This window comes from Lithobates pipiens, unplaced genomic scaffold (genome assembly GCF_037356315.1).
Source record: "Lithobates pipiens isolate NorthernLeopardFrog02 unplaced genomic scaffold, aLitPip1_a1.2 Scaffold_16, whole genome shotgun sequence".
NCBI classification, from domain to species: Eukaryota; Metazoa; Chordata; class Amphibia; order Anura; family Ranidae; genus Lithobates; species Lithobates pipiens.
The window spans coordinates 645,275,455-645,296,672 of NW_027507748.1; the positions used below are offsets into that span (position 1 = coordinate 645,275,455).

Below are 21,218 nucleotides of genomic sequence, written 5' to 3' on the forward strand. Positions count from 1 at the left end.
AATCCCTCTTCACTCTATACTGAACTATGTTAGGTTTGGCCTTCAGTTATAAAACTTCAAACAGCTTGTATGTAATAAGACCAGTTGGTGAATTGTACTGGTACCGTGTCGGCAATGACTGTGCAGGTATCTCCAGCTTCCATAGTCACCTCATGTGTGGCCTCCAGGGGTGACAACAGACTCATTGTCCTTTGCTTGTGTTTTAGCTTTTGCAGAGTGCTGTAGCCGTGCACCCCGATGCTATTGAGAAGTCTGTAGAAGATATCCTGACTCTGAAGAAGGTCAACGTGGACACCAATCCCCAGTAAGGCATTATTCACTGTTGTATCAAATCTGAAGTTTAGGTATGCCACTTTTTACATCTTTACTTTGGTCCAGCTTGGAGCAGTATAAGTTTGTATGTACCATACCTGTGGGATTGCTATGGAAGCTGGAAAGCATTGTAATAGGCACTGTTATTCCAGTGATCTCTACTTTCTTCCGGGTCCTGTGCCGAGCAGGTGCTTTGCAGCTAACTGAACACAGGAGGTCAGCCACTTGGCACAGGCGCCATTCAGGAAACACTTACTATTTTCTTAATGAATGCAAAGGGGGGATTTACTAAAACTGGAGTGTACAAAATCTAGTGAAGCTTAAAGTGGTTCTAAAGGCTCAATTTTTTTTTCATGCATTGTATCCATGAAGGTAAAAAAACTTTTCTGTGCAGCAGCCCCCAGAGTCTCCCCTAATACTTACCTGAGCCCCTTCGCGATTCAGTGATGTGCACGAGAGCACATGGGCTGAGACAGCAGTGGGAGCCATTAGCCACTGAGAGAGGGGGCAGAGCTAAGCAGCAGCTCGGGAGCGATCCTGCTTGGGTGCCCCATAGCAAGCTGCTTGCTGTGGGGGCACTTGGTAGGAGGGCCAGGAGTGTTGATGGGGGACCCAGAGAAGAGGAGGATCGGGGGTTCCACTCGGTGCAAAACCACTGCACAGAGCAGATAAGTATAACATGTTTGTTTGTTTTTTTGTTTTGTTTTTTAAACCAAACCTTTATTACCACTTTAATTGAACAAGCTGAAGTTAGAAGCTGATGGCTACAAAACACAGCTGCATCAGATTCTGAGTGCTCCAGTTTTCATAAATCTCCCCCATTGTGTTTTATTATTGGACAAGGTGGAGATTGTGACAACTCATGATGTGCTACCTCTCCACCCCGTCCACTCAGAGATTGCTCTGCATTCATTTAGAAAATGCAAATTCCAGGAATGGCACCCGTGCCAAGCGAGCAACCTCCTGTGTTCACAATGCAACAGGGCAGCCACTCGATGCGGGACCCGGATGCAAGTGGAGGCGACCGTAGTAGTGGTGTCTACTCCAGAGATTTCCAGCTTCCGCAGGGACCCCACAGGTATGGTACCCTATTTAAATCGGTCCATGTTGGACCAAAGTAACTATGTGAAAACTGACATAAAAAGTGAAAACTTCAGTTCATGTACAGTGTGTATTGATTAATACTCTTCTGTAGAAAAGAAATTGTCAAATGTTTGTGAAAGTGTTTTTCCAAGTGTAGCCTATAATGGTACACATTGTTCTGTGGGTGGTAAACTATGAGAAAGTCTGCTATCTCTTTGTGCAATGAGAGCATCTCAGTATCAATAAGTGTCACCTCATCAGAGAGGAAATCATGGGTTAGACAGAGGAACACTAATCGTTCATTGATAGAAGACTGTCTCAGCAAAACATGAAGCCTAAGGTCCAAGTGACCCTAAACAATATCTCCATTCTCCTAAAATAATACATATACAGCCAGAACCTAAATTGGTGGCAGGGGAGGCACAGTCTGTGATTGACAGTCTCACCTCTGTTCCTGTGTGAAAGGGAGGGCTGTCCCTTCCCTCCAATCTGCTCTCAGAGCTCTCTTCATTGATGTAACTTCAGCTCTCCACCACCATTTTTTAGATCTGAGAGATCCTGTACTTTGAATGGATGTAGGTGAATGGCGGCAGCAGATAGACAAGTACAACTTATGTAGGAGGATTTGTTTTGTCTCTGTGTATCACCTGAGGTCAGGCACTTCACTGGGAATATGTAAGGGTTTACAACCATTTTAAGGTGAAAAAAGCTTCTGCATGCAGCCCCCCCCCCCCCCTCCAGCCAATCTCGATCCAGCAAAGTACATGAAAGCAGAGGCTTTCTCTATCCACATTGGCTCAGAAACAGAAGTGGAAGCCATTGGCTCCAGCTGCTGTCAATCACAGCCAGTGAGGACGGAGTGAGGAGTAGAGCCAGGAGCGCCACTGGGGGACCAAAGAAGAAGAGGATCGGGGCTGCTCTGTGCAAAACCACTGCACTGAGCCGGTAAGTATGACATCTTTGTTATTTTAATCTAAAAAAATAAAACATTTGCAGTCACTTTAAAATGTTTGTAACAAGCAAATCCCATAGTCCATATTGGGAGTGAGCAAGAGAGGGTAGCTATGTTCCTACATACAGTGGGATAATGGAGAACAAATGCAGCCACCCTCTAATAGGAAGTCAGATCACAGCAGCAAAAAAGAAAATGAATTTGGAGGTGGCTGAGAACAAAAGAATGGACTTTTCTGAGTTAGACATACATAAAATGAATATATTTTTTTCCTTTTAAATCAGTTTGGTGTCACTTTAATGTGGAGTTTGCTTCACTTTTATGTTTATTGCACAAATATAGCCCCAGCCATTGGTTACCATAAAAACAAGAGTATTACCAGTGATCAGTGTGAGTAAGTTTATCATTTTAATCCAGAACGTTAGTTGCAACAAAAAAAGGCATCTTTGATTTCGCCTTGCTGGATTGGGGACGGAAGGTGATGGTTAAGTGGTCTCTACAGATTTTTACCTAAAATGTAAATGAAACATTATTTTATTCCTTTTTCTCTTTGTAGGTTGGCTGTGTCCCTTCAGGCTTGCCTTCTGCAGATTGTGGGGTACAGAAATTTAACCGTGGAGGTGGAAAAGCTGCGCCGGGAGGCATACGATTCAGAGAACTCACAGCATGAAGATATGCTGATGAAGGTGAGAGGAGTGGCGGAAGATTATTTCCTTCTGTGTGGATTTTTCTATAGTGTCCAGTGATTTCTAGTTACCCCTTGCCTTAGGCTTTAGTAAATCAGGAAAAAAAGGGGGAAAGAAAGCCCGGTTTGAGGGGTACCAGGTAAGGGGTTACTTTAAGCAACACAAATTTATCAAAATTAGCAAATTTTAATAAATAATTAATTAATTATGTCAAAATATTATCAAACACACTGATGTATTTCCATAAAAACATTTAGATCCAATATGGCAGTAAGAAAATTACCATATAAATTCATATCAACAGACATGACAACACACACAACAGTACAATACAACATTAAACACAGTCCGGACGCATTGTGTTGATTAGCGGCCCAGCATCAAGTCATCTCATAAGAATATTTTTCTTTTTGTGGGGTCACTAAGGATCCCTTAGGTCACTAATTTTTGGTGATGACTGACCGCCGATCAACTCAATTATAGGGGAGAGCAGGGTAGGGAGGAGAGCGGGTAGAGTAGAAAGGTAGGGATCACTAAGCCTTATTGATATGTAATTAATGTCAGGCAGTCCATAAAGTACACTTGGTATGGATCTGACAAGGTCCTCACAAACAGTAGATTAATATGATTGTACTGAAGATGTTGTCTTCATCATTTTTCCAAGAGTAGTGAACAGCTGATATGTCATAAATCACTCTAGTATTCAATCCCATCTAGTTAAAGAACTCAATGATTCCGAGTACTGAGGGAGTAAGCCTTTGTATAGAAGGCAATGTCACTGCGGTACTGGAAACGGCAATGTCACTGCGGTACTGGTACTTTTGGCATAACCGGCGGCATATTTAGGGTACCTTTTTAAGCAAAAGGATTTCAGTTCTTATCTTTAGCAACCACGTCGCATCTCCATGATTAGTATAACCAGATCGTAACTGTGACGCTTTCCACACCGGCGTTACCGATGTCGCATGCAGCTACCGCTGTCTGTGCTCACTCTAGCAGGCAATTTCCTGTCCTTTCCATTTCCTTTAGTAAATCAGGCCCTTAGGATTCTTTTTATACATTTTCACACAAGATTCACACAACTTTCATCCAAGATTGGTATATTCTTTAATTGTTTTCATTTAGATTAGTAATAGTGTGGCCCAATCAACGATTATTTTGAATCACAGTGATGAGAAAAATCTTGAAGGAGCAGGGTGGATTTTTTTTTCAAAAATTCTAACTTTGAATGTGGTTTTCCTTTGGGGAAAAACATACATATTGTAATGCACATGTTCTACTTGCCAAACTCCGGCCAGGGGCCAGATGCGGGCCCTTGCCTGCTTTTGGCCCTTGGGGCATTGTTTCCCCCACTGTCAGCAACAGTGGGGCATAGTTCCTGCCACTGATATCAACAATGAGGCACTAGTCCTCTCACTGACACCAATGATGGGGCACTATTCTTCCCATCGATACCAATGATGGGGTACTATTCCACCTGCTAACATTAATGATGGGGCGCTATTCCTCCTATTGAGGCCAATGATGGGGCACTATTCCTCCCATTGATACCAATGATGGGGCACTATTTCTCCCATTAATACCAATGATAGGGCACGATTCATCCGATTGATACCAATGATGGGGCACTATTTCTCCCATTGATACCAATGATAGGGCACTATTCCTCCCATTGATATCAATGATGGGGCACTATTTCTCTCATTGATACCAATGATAGGGCACTATTCATCCCATTAATACCAATGATTGGGCACTATTTCTCCTGCTGAGACCAATGATGGGGCACTATTTCTCCCATTGATACCAATGATGGTGTACTATTCCTTCTGCCTAGACCAATGATGGGGCACTATTCCTCCCATTGATACCAATGATGGGGCACTATTCATCCAATTGATACCAATGATGGGGCACTATTTCTCCCATTGATACCAATGATAGGACACTATTCATCCCATTGATACCAATGATGGGGCACTATTTCTCTCATTGATACCAATGATAGGGCACTATTCATCCCATTGATACCAATGATGGGGCACTATTTCTCCCATTGATATCAACAATGTGGCACTATTCCTCCCATTGATACCAATGATAAGGCACTATTCCTCCACTTGACATCAATGACGAAGCACTTCTATTCCCCCCAATACTAATGATGAGCCATTGTTTACTCCCACTGATGCATTTTCTGTCACAGTCCTCTCACACGCCTCTCAAACCATGCAGTGCGAGTTAAAAATACAACATATGACAAAACAGAGCATCGCGGTCGTGGCATGTGTACAGCCCTGTCTGGCTCGATCACCTGTTTTTACCGCCCACTGGTCACCAGCGTGAAAGACTCCTTATGCTGGCTGACAACATGAGACCAAACAGATCATTGAAAGCTTGTATTATACATTGGAGTAAGATGTGCACTGCCACCATGACACAAATTAGACATTTCTATATGTGTGGGTGGGAGATGGAAGCTACAGATACACGGGCACCATAAAACATCATTTTGTTTTGTTTTGTTTTGTCTTCGATTTTTGTCTTCGATTTTTTTCCTTAATGCCCAGTATGATGGGGTTATGCCAATTTTAGATACAGATTATGCTTCATTAAGTTAACTTTTTCATATACATCGTTTGTTATTCTGCAATATACATTATTATTATATGTTGTCTGATTTTACCTTTGAGTGTTTTGTATTCTCCTGTGGGAGCTGTCATTCTTCTGTCACTTGTAAGAAGTGAACCATTTACGGTACTTAATCATTAGCTGCTTTTTATTCCTTTTATTATGGTAATTTTTTTTCTCTTAAGTGTAGTGGATTGCCTTGGAATAAATAAAATTTATAAGTTAAAGTGGTTCTAAAGGCAGAAGGTTTTTTTTTTACCTATTGCATACTACATTATGGAACAAAAAAACCTTCTGGATTCTGCACACTCGGCCAAGCCCCCATTAGGCTTGGTTCACGCTTATGCAGTTTGCTTTTGATTCGTTTTGTCAGTGCTTTTTGCAGTGCAATTTTGCTTTTTTGCTCACATGTTTTTGATGCATTTTTCACTTGTTTATGCTTTTTTGTTGTTGTGCAGTGGATTAAAAAATGCAAGTTGCGGCAAAAACGCATTGCATGCTTTTCTGCATCTTCTCCATTGAGATCTATTGAACCAAAAACGCACTGTCCTTTTAAAGGTCCCTGACCCTTTCCAAAAACGCAGCTGATAAAAGCATACATGTGAACGTGTCCCATAGGAAACCATGTTAAATGGACTATATTACTTTTCTGCAAAAAGCATAAAAAACACATAGTTCTGTGTCTTGGCCCACACAGAACACCACCTATGCATCCTCTTGTGGGTAAGCACAGCCCTCCACAGGCATGCGCTTTAGTACACCATATATGAACAAGGCCTAACAGGTGATAGATATACTTAAAGCTCAACTCCAGGAAACTTGAAAATGATCTCTTGCAATAGAGCTGTGCCCATACTGTAAGGCCGTGGTGGCTGATGCTCCATCGGTTGGGGGGGGGGGGCAGACAGACCTGACCATATGACCATAGACCCCTAACATCACTCCAGCCCGCCACTGCACCCCATTGACAACACCACTCCCCTCCCAACCGGCCGGCTGATCATCTCACCCACCAGGCTACCGTCAGCCCCACACTTACCATGTGCAGGTCACGTGTCCCGGCCTACGCTTCTCTTTCCGGTCTTCGGACTCCTGGCCAATGGGGTCTTAGGATTCCTGGCCAATGGGGTCTCACTTCCTGAAACCCGCTTCCTGGTTGGCTGGGGGAGGAGAAACAGGAAGACATTAGAGAATAATAATTCACTAATGTCACGCAACAGGGTGGGCTCCGGGCGCAGTGCTCTGCGCTCTAAACCCATGCTTAGAAGCCAATTAGACACCCAGGCTCTAATCATGTGCTTCTAAAAAAAAAAAAATTATTCATAGAAATCCATGCGTTCGGCACCCATCATGTAGATTAGGGGGCCGGGTGCATGGATTTGGGGGTGGGGGGTGGTGCCTGTGCACCCTGCATGAGTGGCCACCACTGCTGTAAGGGTTAATTACTCATAATTAGATAATTAGATCTAGATGACTTGTTAAGGTAGATTTATTTGCTAGATCTTCTGCTCCTCTGCGCTGCTAGACCAGTCCCTGCAGTGTCTTCTTCCCTACGCTCCAGCAGCCTAAGGTCCTGACATCTTCAAGACTGATGTAGAGTCCATAGCGATGACACAGAAGGACAACTCACCGCCGGAATGTGTGGAAGCACCGCCTGCTGGGGTTGCGGAGGATCAGGTAAGTAAAGGGGATTTTAGTCTTCCCAGACTAAACAATTAATCCTTGATGTACTGGTACAACCTACTGCAAGGGAGGATTTTCAGGTTTCCCAGAGTTGGTCTTAAAAATGTATGTAAAACCTGACAACAGGCTTCTCTTATTGGCTCCATTTTGGTACTTTAAATGTACCATTGAAAATGTATTGTTTCGATCAATAAATACACTGAAATACCTCTTGGTCCTGTAAGAAATCAGTGCTGCCCTATACTCTCTGCAGTACTATCTTAAAGGAGAAGTACAGCCAAAGCTTGTTTGGCTGTACTTCTATGGATCACGGGAGTGCAGTTCGTTCTGCACTCCTGTGACCTATTTTCAGCAGAGAGTGGGCTCAAGCACACTGTCAGCTGATGTCACAGAGCCAGTCCAGGCGCAGGAAAGATCACGACAATGAAGACGGGATCTGCCCACATGCCTGGTCCGGCACCTGGCTCAGCCTCTCAGCAATCTGCAGAGATCCTGAAATGACTGCTCCCGCCCCCTCCACATCCTAGTGCTCCAATGAGTGCAGGGGGTAGAGCAGAAAGCCCAGGGAGCTCTGAAAATGTAGTGATCAGCGGTGTTTGATCGCTCGGTTCTCATTATTATAGCTGGCGGGGGACAGATACAGCATATACCTAGTACCTAGGTAAGTATGATTCTGGAAGAAAAACAAAAAGCAAAAAAAAAAACATACTCCTCTTTTAGGCCTCTTCTATCTACTTTTCAGGCATTTTTTTGTATAACTGGACTGTTATTATTATTTATCTTTGGCACTTTGGTTATTTTTTTCTGTTTTTGTATGTATTTTCACGTATATGCGCAATTTTGCGCAAATACAGGAAAATGTATTATTACATTCTTGATCTGCACAATATGTAAATGGGCATTTGTGCACATTTGTGTGCATGAGGCGTAAATTACTGACCAAAAATGCTGATTTTTCTATTTTATTTTTTTTACAGAAAAATGCACAGTGCTTGCTTATGCACCTGAGTTTATAGTCACAGTACAATTAATGGGCTGTATTTTAGATCAGTAAAAAAAATAATCTGTACTGAGTTTTTTCAAGCTGCAGTGTGCAAAAAGCCTTAAAGCGGAGTTCCACCCAAAAGTGGAACTTCCGATTTAAGCAGTCTTCGCCCACTTACATGCCACATTTGGCATTTCATTTTTTTGGAGGGGGAGTGGGGGCTTCGTTAGGAGTGGGACGTCCTGTCCCACTTCCTCCTTCCGTCCAGGGACCGCCAAGGAGACTCCTTCTTTCGCCTTAAGCGGCCCCTCCCTCTAGGCGATCTCCTGGGACACGTGACAAGTCCCTGGAGATCGCCTGTCCTCTCCGGGAGCGCAGCGCGACTCGTGCATGCGCCGTGCTGTCACGGCCGGGTGCCCAGAGTGGCAATGGAGGCGCCGGCGGAGAGGACGGGGAGAGGAACGACGCATCGCTGGACCATGGAACAGGTAAATGTCTGTTTACTAAAAGTCAGCAGCTACACTTTTTGTAGCTGCTGACTTTTAATAAACATAAAAAAGCCGGGAACTCCCCTTTAAGCTGTTTTATAAAACTTCAAAGCACTGTGGAACAACTTCCCCCTTCATGTTGTGGAGTCGGGGAGAGGAGTGGCAGGTGATCTGTAATCCTACCACAATTTTTGTGACAACTCTATAGATACAGTACAAGTAAATAAGTGAGTGTTGTCACCCTGGGACTGGAAGTGTGTTACTGGCAGGATCACCAAATAAAAACAAAGGGCAATAAAGATTAAAGACAAAAAATGTATTTAGCCACCGCAACTAAAGATTAGTAGGCTGCAATATATTATTCAACTTTTGTTTCTGGGTTAAGATAAATTTTATTCATTAGCTGCTTGTTATTCCTTTTGATGGCCGTGGATTGCATTGGAATAAATGTTTTATTTAATGTATGTGTTCTGGATAAGAAGCATAGCAACATCTTGTGATATGATTCATCTGTAATCTACAGCTGTGGAAAATGCTGAAACCTGGTGTTCCGCTGGATGCGCGGGTCTCTAAGCAATGGTGTGAAATCGGTTTCCAAGGAGATGACCCAAAAACAGATTTTAGAGGAATGGGTCTCTTGGGACTTTACAATTTGGTGTAAGTATATGTGCAACTTGTAGATAGATGTGCAATATATGCAGAAACTAGAACATCAGTTATTCTTTTATCTGTATTGTTTTTCTGATATCACATTGGTAAGCTGTATGTGGTTGCTTCGCCCTTTTCAATGAACGCCTTTTTTTATTACAGTACCTTAACCACTTGACCTCCGGAAAGGTTTACCCCCTTCAGAACCAGGCCATTTTTTGCAATACGGCACTGCGTTACTTTAACTGACAATTACATGGTAATTTTTTCCCCAAAAGAGAGCTTTCTTTTGGTGGTATTTGACCAAAACTGTGTTTTTTATTTTTTGCGCTATAAACAAAAAAGTCTGGCAAATAAAAAAAAAACAATATTTTTTATTTTCTTTTTAAATATATATCCATTAAAAAAATCAAATTTCTTCATAAATTTATGCCAAAATATATTCTGCTACATGTTTTTGGTTAAAAAAAAATCATATATTGATTGGTTTGCGCAACAGTTATAGCTTCTACAAACTATCGGATATACACTGGAATTTTGTTTTTGTTTTTATACTAGTAATGGCAGCGATCAGCAACTTATAGCGGGATTGCGGCAGCCTATTGGACACTAATGCCGCATACACACGATTGCATATTCCGACAACAAAGTCCGTGGGATTTTTTCCGACAGATGTTGGCTCAAACTTGTCTTCCATTGCACACGGTCACACAATGTTGTCGGAAATTCCGCTTGTCATGAACGTGGTGACGTACAATGAGCCGAGAAAATTGAAGTTCAATAGCCAGTGCGCTCAAGCGGCGTGCACCCCTTCCTGGAGGGTTAAACCATACCAGGTGCAGTGAAGTAAGGCACTGTGTGCAGTACTTTTCTCCACTGGTCATTGCACACTGGCCGATAGAAGTCTATGAAATGTCACATTATAACATTTCAATAAAATAAAAAAAATGAACCGTGAGATGCACTAGTCCCACTGCACCGCATATCAGACACTGCCTTGCAGTGCAGCAATTATGCCATGTACACACGAGCGTTTTTTCAGTCGAATAAACTTTGAAGGTTTCTCCGACAGAAGTCCGCTCAAGCTGCCTTGCATACACATGATCACACCAAAGTCCGACCATCAAGAACGTGGTGACGTACAACACGTACGACAGGACCAGAAAAAGGAAGCTCAATAGCCAGTAGCCAATAGCTTCCATCTCGTACTTGCTTCAGAGCATGCGTCATTTTTTGGTCTGTCGGAACAGCATACAGACGAGCGGTTTTCTCGATAGGAAAATTTAGAACATGTTCTCATTCTAGGTCCATCAGAAATTTCGATGTAAAAAGTCCGATGGGCCATACACACGATTGGAATATACAATGAAAAGCTCCCGACGAAATTCCGCTCGTGTGTACACAGCATAAGTCTGAACGAGCCCTGAGATAATAATTGTTACAGGCTGATCTGAAACATTGTGTGCACTGACATTTCATGTTTATTAGGCCTCATGCACACGGACGTTTTTACAGCCGCTTTTTTGAGCTTTTTTTGCAGCTTAAAAAGGCCTGTCCATGTTAGTCTATGGCTTCATGCCCACCTAGGCGTTTTTGAGCTGCAAATGGCATAGGCGTTTTTAAGCTGTAAAAAAAACCCAGGACCAGTGCGTTCCGTGGCGTGGAGCTAGAGCTGTAAAAACGCGAATCGCGGAAAACCGCGCAAAAACGCGCACAAACGCGCAACATATTTTCTTTGTTTTCTGAGTCCTATAGCCAAGAGATGTGTTTCTTAAAAACAGCTACTTAACGCTAACGCTAAAAAACGCGCAAAAACGGCAATGCAAAACGCTGTAAAAATCAAGTTTTTAATGACGATTTTTCCAGGCGTCGGAGCTAGCTTTGCAGCCAGTTTTTTAAAACGTCCGTGTGCATGAGCACTTAAAAGGGTTTTGCAGGAAAAAGATGAAAACACAATTTGTAAATGAACTTGTTTATATATAAACAGGTCAGGAGTTCTGTTCTGTCTTACCGTGGCCATACAAGATAAATGCATGATTTATTTTCTGATCATTCTCTTACCATAGGAATAATTGATCTATAGTCGACAAACTATTCGATAGATATGCCACACATGTGGAAGTAAATGTAGATCAATGGTTAAAGCTGTTCACATCTGTGCGTTGTAAAATGCATAACTTTTTTGGCGAGTTTGTAAAGAAGTTGTAAAGTCAGAAGGTTTTTTATCTTAATGCATTCTATGCATTAAGATAAAAAGCCTTCTGTGTGTAGCAGCTCTCCTCAGCCCCCCTAATACTTACCTGAGCCCCATCTCTGTCCAGTGATGTCCACGAGTCCCTCAGCCATCCAGGACTCTCCCTCCTGAGTCAGTTAACCAATCAGGAGAGAGAGGGGGCGGGGCTGAATGGCAGCTCAGTGTCTGAATGGACACACAGAGCTGCAGCTCGGCTCGGGTTCCCCCATAGCAAGTTGCTTGCTGTGGGGGCACTCAATAGGAGGGAGGGGCCAGGAGCAGCGAAGAGAGACCCAATAAGAGGAGGGTCTGGGCTGCTCTGTGCAAAACTGCGCAGAGCAGGTAAGTATTACATGTTTGACCTTACAATCACTCTAATGCATTGCATTAAAATGAAATGCATATAATACTGCATTTTTCATACGTTTTGCATGCATTTTGTCCCTAGTCACCTGGGAAAAATGTCCATGTGACTCAAAAAAATGCACTCGAGTTGCGTTTTTGGTGTGTTTTTCACAAAATGCTCTGAAGATGCAGCAAGCAGGACTTTTAAAAAGCATAGCACACCACAGCCCAACAGTTACATAGTATTTAGGCTGTATTCACACAGTAATGTAGAACTGCTGCAGCGGTGAACAGCTCGACAGCTCTCCATTGCCAGCTGCAGCAGGGGGCAATGTGGTGCACAATTCAACGCATCACACAGCTCCCTTTTTTGTTTTGTGCTAACTTTATTTGAAGTATACAAAACATACACTTAATTAATGGAAATATACAGCAATGAGATATGCTGCGGTGTTGTATATTGCCCTGTGACACCCTCCCCCTCCCGCTGGCACCCACAGTGATTGTACACAGCAGGAGTCTGTCAGCAAGTCCCGGCCAATGGTTCATGGCTAGGGATGAGCCCGATGTTCTTACATTCGACTCGAACATTTGGTGTTCGCCGAATAGTGAACAATTTGGGGTGTTAGCGGCAAATTTGAAAGCCCCGGAACACCCTTTAAAAGTCTATGGAAGAAATCAAAAGTGCTAATTTTTAAGGCTTATATGCATGATATTGTCCTAAAAAGTGTTTGTGGACCTGGGTCCTGCCCCAGGGGACATGTATCAATGCAAAAAAAGTTTTAAAAACTGCAGTTTTTTCGGGAGCAGTGATTTTAATAATGCTTAAAGTGAAACTATAAAAGTGAAATATTCCTTTAAATTTCATTCCTGGGGGGGGGGTGTCTATAGTATGCCTGTAAAGTGGTGCATGTTTCCAGTGTTTAGAACAGTCCGAGAGCAAAATTACATTTCTAAAGGAAACAAAGTCATTTAAAAGTACCCGTGGCTATAATGAATTGTCGGTCCTGGCAATACACATAAAAGTCATTGAAAAAAATGGCATGGGATTCCCCCACAGTCCATTACCAGGCCCTTTGGGTCTAGTATGAATATTAAGGGGAACCTCAAACCAAAATTTCAAAAGAAAAATTGTGTGGGGGTGCCCCCAAGTTCCATACATGGCCCTTCAGGTCTGGTATGGATATTAAGGGGAACCCCGCACCAAAATTTAAAAACATAATGTCGTGTGGGGGATCCCCTCAAAAGCCATAAAGGGTCTGGTATGGATTTTAAGGGGAACCCTGCACCAAAATTGTAAAAAAAATGGCGTGGGGGTCCCCCCAAAAATCCATACCAGACCCTTATCCGAGCACGCAACCTGGCAGCCCCCCAAAGCACCGTGTCCCCATGTTGATGGGGACAAGGACCTCATCCCCACACCCCTTGCCTGGTGGTTGTGGGGGTCTGCGGGCGGTGGGGCTTATTGGAATCTGGAAGCCCCCTTTAACAAGGGCACCCACAGATTCTGGCCTCCCCCCCCCTTTGTGAAATAACGGGGTACAAATTTACCCCTACCATTTCACAAAGAAAGTGTGAAAATTGTAAAAATGACATGACACAGCTTGGGGCAAGTCCTTTATTAAACAATAAAAAAATAAAAATGTCCCACGAAGTCTTCTTCTTCTTCTCTTGCTCCGCCGACAGACCAAAAAAGAAAAAAAAACCCACGACCGACCCGCCTCCATGGAAGGCACCCGCCGTATGACGTGTCTTCGCTTTGACAAATCTTTTATAACTGAGGGCGGGGCAACACCGTGATGTTCCCGGGGGACCCCACCTCCCTCTGACGCACGGGGTCTTCCCTATGGCTTCCCTGTAGTCAGAGGGGCGGGGCCAGCCGGTTACGTAAATGGGTGGCTCCGCCCCCCTCTGACGCCCTGGGGAACCATAGGGAAGTCCCAGTGTAAGTGGGAGCGGTGATCAGTGTTGTTTCACACACAGCCCCTCCCCACATTTAACCCCTACAGCGCCACCTAGTGGCTAACCTTGCATTTTTAAATATACTGATCGCTGTATAAATGTGAATGGTACCAAAATCGCGCCAAAAGTGTCCGATCTGTCTGCCATAATGTCACTGTCATGATAAAAATCTCTGATCGCGCGCCATTACTAATAAAAAAAAAAATGATTAATAAAAATGCCATTAAACTAAACCCTATTTTGTAAATGCGATTGCGATTTTCATTTTTATTTTTTTTACCAAAAATATGTAGAAGAATATGTATAAGCCTAAACTGTGGAAAAAAATGTTTTTTTTATATATTTTTTGGGGATAGTTATTATAGCAAAAAGTAAAAAATAATGCATTTTTTTCAAAATTATCGCAATTTTTTTGTTTATAGCGCAAAAAATAAAAACCGCAGAAGTGATCTAATACCACCAAAACAAATCTCTATTTGTGGGAAAAAAAAGGACGTCAATGTTGCGCAATTGTCAGTTAAAGCAACGCAGTGCCATATCGCTCTGGTCTTTGGCCAGCCAAAGGGTCCAGGGCTTAAGTGGTTAAAATGCAAATCAATTTATAACTTTTTTGAAATGCGTTTTCTGGATTTTTTTGTTGTTTTTCTGTCTCTCACTGATAAAATAAACCTACCATTAAAATTATAGACTGATCGTTTCTTTGTCAGTGGGCAAATGTACAAAATCAGCAGAAATCAGAAATACTTTTTTTCTAGCAGAATATATTTTGGCCTAAATTTATGAAGGTATTCGATTTTTTAATTTTTTTCTTCGATATGTTTTATAGCAGAAAGTAAAACATATATTTTTTTGTTTACATTTTTGGTCTTTGGTCTTTTTTTCACAAAAAATAAAAAGCTCAGTGGTAATCAAATACCAGCAGAAGAAATGTTTATTCGTGTGAAAAAAAGTATATACATTTTGGATGGGTACAGCTTTGCATGAATTTGCAATTACCAGTTAAAATAGGACAACAGTAAATTGTAAAAAAACGGTCTGGTCATGAAGGGGTGGAAGTGGTTAAAGGGGACTATTTTATATGTGCTTTTAACATGCTGGTAAGGTGCATTTTAGGAGACCATGAACGCAAAGATGTGAATAGACCCATTGCATCTCTGTTTCCACCATGTATTCTCAAAGTCTGATCGATTGAAACACGACCGTATTCATGAACAAAGTTTCTCATTTGCTGATGACTGATTCTAAATGATCAATTATATTCTGCTCTGGCCAGTTGACTCCATTTAATCAAAGTGATCAATATGGTGTCTAAATTGATCAGAAGGGAGGTTATAACTTTTCGATTGCCTGCAGATTCAATCATTTTGATCCAATGGCACATCAATCTTTTAAAAGATTTTAGGGGCTGTGGTCACATAGGTGGTCCTGTCTGAATCGAATATCATCATGGTCCAGAATCTTCAGTCTTAAGCCTAGTACACACGGGCTGAATGACGGACGGCATCAGTCAGTTGAAAAGAAATGTACTGCGTTCGGCCAGCTTCTGTCAAAGGGTCATGACAGAAAAAGGTCTGTCGACCGGCTTCCAATCATTAGGCTGCTTTCACACTGGGGCGGTATTCAGGCGTTACAGCGCTAAAAATAGCGCCTGTGTAACGCCTGAAAAAAAACGGCCCCTTTAACTCCAGTGTGAAAGCCGGAGGGCTTTCACACTGGAGCGATGCGCTGGCAGGACGGTGAAAAAAGTCCTGCTAGCCGCATCTTTGCAGCGGTGAAGGAGCGGTGTATTCACCGCTCCTAAACCGCTCCTACCCATTGAAATCAATGGGACACCGCGGCAATACCGCCGGCAAAGCGCCGCTGCAGCCGCGCTTTGCGGGCGGGTTTAACCCCTTTTCGGCCGCTAGCGGGGGTTAAAACCACCCCGCTAGCGCCCGCACACCGCCGCTAAAACGACGGTAAAGCGCCGCTAAAAATAGCGGTACTTTACCGCCGACGCCGCTCCCGCTGCAGTGTGAAAGCAGCCTTACTCTCCGCCAATGACTAAAAAAAATACTAGTGTGTACAAGGCTGTAGCCCAACTCAGTTCCATGTTAGTATCCCAAAAGATACCAGGATAGTTCTCCTAAGTCACATAGCCCCAGGACTCACCATATCCCAGCAAAAGCCTGCTACTTTTTTTTTACAGCACATGAACAGATTATAGCTAGAGTCGAGAGATCCAGAGTCGATGCCCATGAAGTAAAAGCACGTATGAATACACTGATAGTTAATGAGAAGCTTTCTAATGTCCTCATTGATGCACAGACAACGTTTCTCAAAGTCTGGGAACCCTGGTTCTGTTATGTGCATGCCTTTATGAAACCACCCATTCCCAGATATCTATAAATCTTGTTTTTTTTTGTGTCCCGGTTGCTCGGGGGATACCCCATTTTACACCCTACTTTCTATCCTTACACAAGTCGCAGTGTTGCCCACACTTTGCAATCATCCTTACCTTGGAGAACCTAAATACCCCTTATACTGAACCTTGATAACCTATTGTTTGTTTTCTATCATCCCAAACTTTCCATTATTCTGTGCAGTGTTTTCCATGTTTACGATTAGCTCCTGCGTGGGTGACACCGTTTTTAAACCCAAAAAAAAAGATTGAAACAAAAACTGTGTGTTTTACACAGTATTATTGGTAATATCAGTGCTTAATGCACATCCCTGGGTGTACATTTGTGTGGGACCGATACATGATTCCAAATGCAGACAGACTGTGCTTGAAGTCGTGTATTGATCACGCACGGATGTATGCTCTGGGATATACGTAAAGATCCATGCAGCCATCAGCCTGTCATTCATTAAATAGGCTGGTTGCACATGACTACACATACCATGTCTGCATTTTAGACTGATAGGAAAGGTTCTCTGTACTGATCAGTGCTTCCAGAATGAAAAAGCTCTAAACATCTGTTGTTCTGGGCAGCAGGGACAGGCAGCATTGTAGAGCTGTGATTGGTAACTGCTCTACCTGTTACAAATAGATAAAAAAAAAGCAGGTTGGTCACTACACACAGTGCTCTAGCATTGCTAACCCTGCTGCCCAAGTCCACAAAGGACATTTCTGGCAAGTAGGGAGACACTACTCTGGACAAAACCACCAGAAATGACAGCGCTCAGGACCTCGGAGAGACAATCGGTCATTTCTGGTGGTTTTGTCTTGAATGTTCACTGCTCCAAGTGTCCTTCACAGCACCTGGAACTGTCAAATGTCCTTTTATCAACAGCACACATTTGTGGTACTATGGACTCAGTGCTTGATTTTCTAACTTTTAGAAACTGCTCTGGTCATCTCTTACTTTGTTTTCGCTGCTGCAGTTTATGGATGTTGGCAAATGGTTCTGACCTGTCAAGCTCCTATAGCTTGTTAGGTCTAAATATGTGAACATACTAGACTAAATGGCTACATTCACACTTCACAGTTGGGCATACAGGGAAATGTGGTGCCACAGCCTAAACACTGTAAGCGGTGTCTGGGCCATGGCTGCCTGTTATTTCTGTGGGTAGAATATTTACTGTACTGGATTCTCTTCTACATCCAGTGCAGTGAAAAAAAACCCTTAGTTCTTGGGCTGTTGTGTACCTGTCACTACTAAAGAGAGCCAAAAAAAAAAAAACATTTTCACGAAGAAACCTGTTGATCTTGTCAGAATTTCAGAGCTTCCCCTGAACACTTTCTGTGTTACCGCAAAGGCTGGTTTCACATGGGCGTTCTCTGTAGTCCACATCCACCTGCTCGGCAGGGGATCTCCCAGCTGAGCAGGCAGATGACAGGCCAGTGTCCACTCCGCTATGCATATGTCATGAGAGGGACCTATCAGACTCCACCCAATGCTGTCTGCAAAAGACTACAGGAAGGGGTGGAGACAAGCCCCATCACCCTGCACAATGAGAGATGGTAGCCATGTGCAGTATTTATTACAGGAAGCTCCTGCACATGGGAGAAGATTCACACTGGATTACTGCACAGATCTGTAAGAAATATACAAATCACATCAAGATTCAAGTAAGAATATGAACGCCTTATATGTTTACATAATATTTGTTCATCCTGGTGTTCAGAGCAGAGAACCTCATGGTATTGCTGGATAACAGAAAATGCCTACTGTGTCCTAATAAATAAAGGCTGGTGTGGTAGGTATAATGGTAATGCTACAATTAAACATAGAGAAAAGTTTCATGGTGTCAGTTGTATTTTTAGATAAAACATGTTTCTTCTCTATTATTGGCACTTGGGATTTTGGAGGGACAGTGAGCTAATATGTAAATTAGCAATTATGTAAATTTATTAACATATAACCCAACAAGGTGCTGTATTTCATTATCTCTGTTGGACTAGGTATACTTTATGATTAAATTGGTGCTTTTGTATTGTTCTATTTTAGATACTTTGCAGAGAAAGATCCCGCTACAGCTCTTCAAATATTATCTGATTCTCTTCAACCCAAGTGCAGGTGCGTATCTTATTTCTGCATTTTTGTATTGTGTGGATAAAACAAAAGTTGTTCCTTCTAACTTGCCAGTGGTTAATATTAATGATTGTAAAAGAAAACCTTTTCTAAAGAGCTAAGCTATCGCTGGTGCTTCCTTCTAAAAAAAAAACACATGGGTTATTTACAAAAGGCAAATCCACTTTGCATTACAAGTGCAAACTACTAGTGCAAAGTGCACTTGAAATTGCACGGAAAGTGCACGTGGAAGTGCAGTCGCTGTAAATCTGAGGGGTAGATCTGAAATTAGGGGAAGCTTGTTGATTTTATCATCCAATCACTGTAGATCCAAGGGGGACATGCGGGGAAAATAAAAAACAGCATTTTCGCTTACACGTTTTGATGATAAAATCAGCAGCGTTTCCACTAATTTCAGATCTACCCCTCAGATTTACAGCGACTGCACTTCCAAGTGCACTTTCAGTGCAATTTCAAGTGCACTTTGCACTTGTATTTTGCACTTGTAGTGCAAAGTGGATTTGCCTTTTCGTAAATAAACCCCATAGTCCCCTAACTTTATTGTGACTTTGGTTGCCAAAGGCATTGGGCCAGAGACAGCCAGTCATGTATTTTCAGAAGTAGGTCAGCAATGGATACCTTCATATTTCTCAACCTTTTTTAACATGGGGGGACACTTGAAGTATGGATTTCAGGGAACCCCTGCTTAGAAATGATTATATCAGCAACTGATGGTACATTGGTTTTGACCATCAAAGAAATACCCCCAGGAACTAGTTGCCAGTGGTGGTCAATGGAGTGGGCAGTGAAAAAGTGGTCCAATACATTGAAAATCATAGATAAAAAGTTTCCCTGTACAATGGTGGTCAGCAGGATAGGTGTCCCCTTACACTGAAGGTAGCAGGGGAGTTGAACATTTACAATGTTGATCAGTAGAAAGTATGCCTTCTTATACTGTTTACTGCTTAAGGAACCACTAGCAATTTCAGAAGGAACCCTGGTTGAGAAAGGCTGCTCTAAAGCCTATTCAAAATATAAAATTGTAGAAAGTTCTTAGCTTGGCGATGATGCACAGATTTTAGGACATAGAGCAAGCCAATGTTTTCTGCTCAAATTAAAAGGTTTTCCTGCTTTACTGATGAATAACTATACCATAACTATTTTAGTGCTTATGTAATACAGATACACTTATTTATAGGAGCGCTTTGATATATATTCATAAAGTTCATAAAGTATTCAGACCCCCTTCACTTTTTTCAATTTTGTTATGTTGAAGCCTTATACTACAGTTGTTTAAATTCATTTTTTTTCTCATTAATCTGTACTCAGTACCCCATAATGACAAAGTAAAAACAGAATTATAGAAATATTTGCAAGTATATGAAAAAGGAAAAATTGAAATATCACATTGGCACACACCTCTCTATAAGGCCTCACAGCAGACAATGCATACTGTATCAGAGTAAAAGCCATGGAGGTAAAAGGAACTGCCTGCCGAGCTCAGAGGAATGATTTTTGCAAGGCACAGATCTGGGGAATGCTACAAAAAAAATCTGCTGCACTGAAGGTTCCCAAGAACACTGTGGTTTCCATAATTCCCAAATGGAAAAGTTTGGCACAAAGCAAGACTTCCAAGAGCTGGTCGCCCAGCCAGACTGAGCAATCGGGGAAGAAGGGCCTTCGTAAGAGAGGGGACCAAGAACTAAATGGTCACTCTGACTGAGCTCCAGAGATCTGGTATGGAGATGGGACAAAGTTCCAGAAGGACAACCATCACTGCAGCCCTCCACCGATCTGGGCTTTATGGCAGAGTGGTTAGACGGAAGCCTCTGCTCAGTGCAAAACACATGAAATCCCTCTTGGAATTTGCAAAAATAAAGCACCTAAAGGACTCTCAAACTGTAAGGATTAGGATTCTCTGGTCTAATGATACCAAGATTGAACTGTTGAACTCAATTCTAAAATGTTATGTCTGGAGAAAATCAGGCACCAATCATCATCTTGTGGCAGCATCATACTGTGGAGGGTTTTTCGGCAGCAGGGACTGGAAGACTGGTCCAGGTACAGAGATATCCTGAATGCTACAGAGATATCCTGAATGCTGTTTCACAGGTCTGTCAGATTGGATGTAGAGCATCTGTGAACAGCAATTTTCAAGTCTTGCCACCAACTCAATATTGGATTTAGTTCTGGACTTTGACTGGGCCATTCTAACACATGCATATGTTTTGATCGAAACCATTCCATTGTAGCTCTGGCTGTATGTTTAGGGTCGTTGTCCTACCGGAAGGTGAACCTCCTCCCCAGTCTCAAGTCTTTTGCAGACTCATGCCACGTACACACGATCTGAATTTCGGCCAGCAAAAGACCGATGAGAGCTTTTCATCGGAAAATGCGACCGTGTGTATGCTCCATCAAAATTTAGCTGGCTGAATTCCCGCCAGCAAAAATTTGAGAGCATGTTCTCAATTTTTCAGATGGAAAAACTTTCTATCAGATATTCCGATTGTGTGTCTGCAATTCCAACGCGCAAAAACTTACGCATGCTCAGATTCAACTACAAGATAGATGCTATTGGCTACTGGGTATTGAACTTCCTTTTTCTAGTCCCGTTGTACATCACCGCATTCCTGATGGTCGGAATTTGGTGTGACCGTGTGTATGCAAGACAGCTTGAGCGAAATCCCGTCCGTCAGAATTCCATCAGGAAAACC

The 21,218-nt window shown here is 42.5% G+C and overlaps 1 protein-coding gene across 4 annotated transcripts in view; it reads left to right on the top strand.

The window, feature by feature from the left end:
• Positions 1 to 21,218, top strand: part of ELMOD1 (ELMO domain containing 1) — a 204,686-nt gene that overhangs the window by 145,278 nt on the left and 38,190 nt on the right. For all 4 annotated transcript variants that reach the window (XM_077484322.1, XM_077484326.1, XM_077484323.1 and 1 more), the window contains 4 exons: positions 207 to 304; positions 2,904 to 3,033; positions 9,344 to 9,477; positions 18,442 to 18,510. In XM_077484322.1, coding sequence (XP_077340448.1) covers positions 207 to 304; positions 2,904 to 3,033; positions 9,344 to 9,477; positions 18,442 to 18,510 — 431 coding nt within the window. The remainder of the gene's footprint in view (positions 1 to 206; positions 305 to 2,903; positions 3,034 to 9,343; positions 9,478 to 18,441; positions 18,511 to 21,218) is intronic.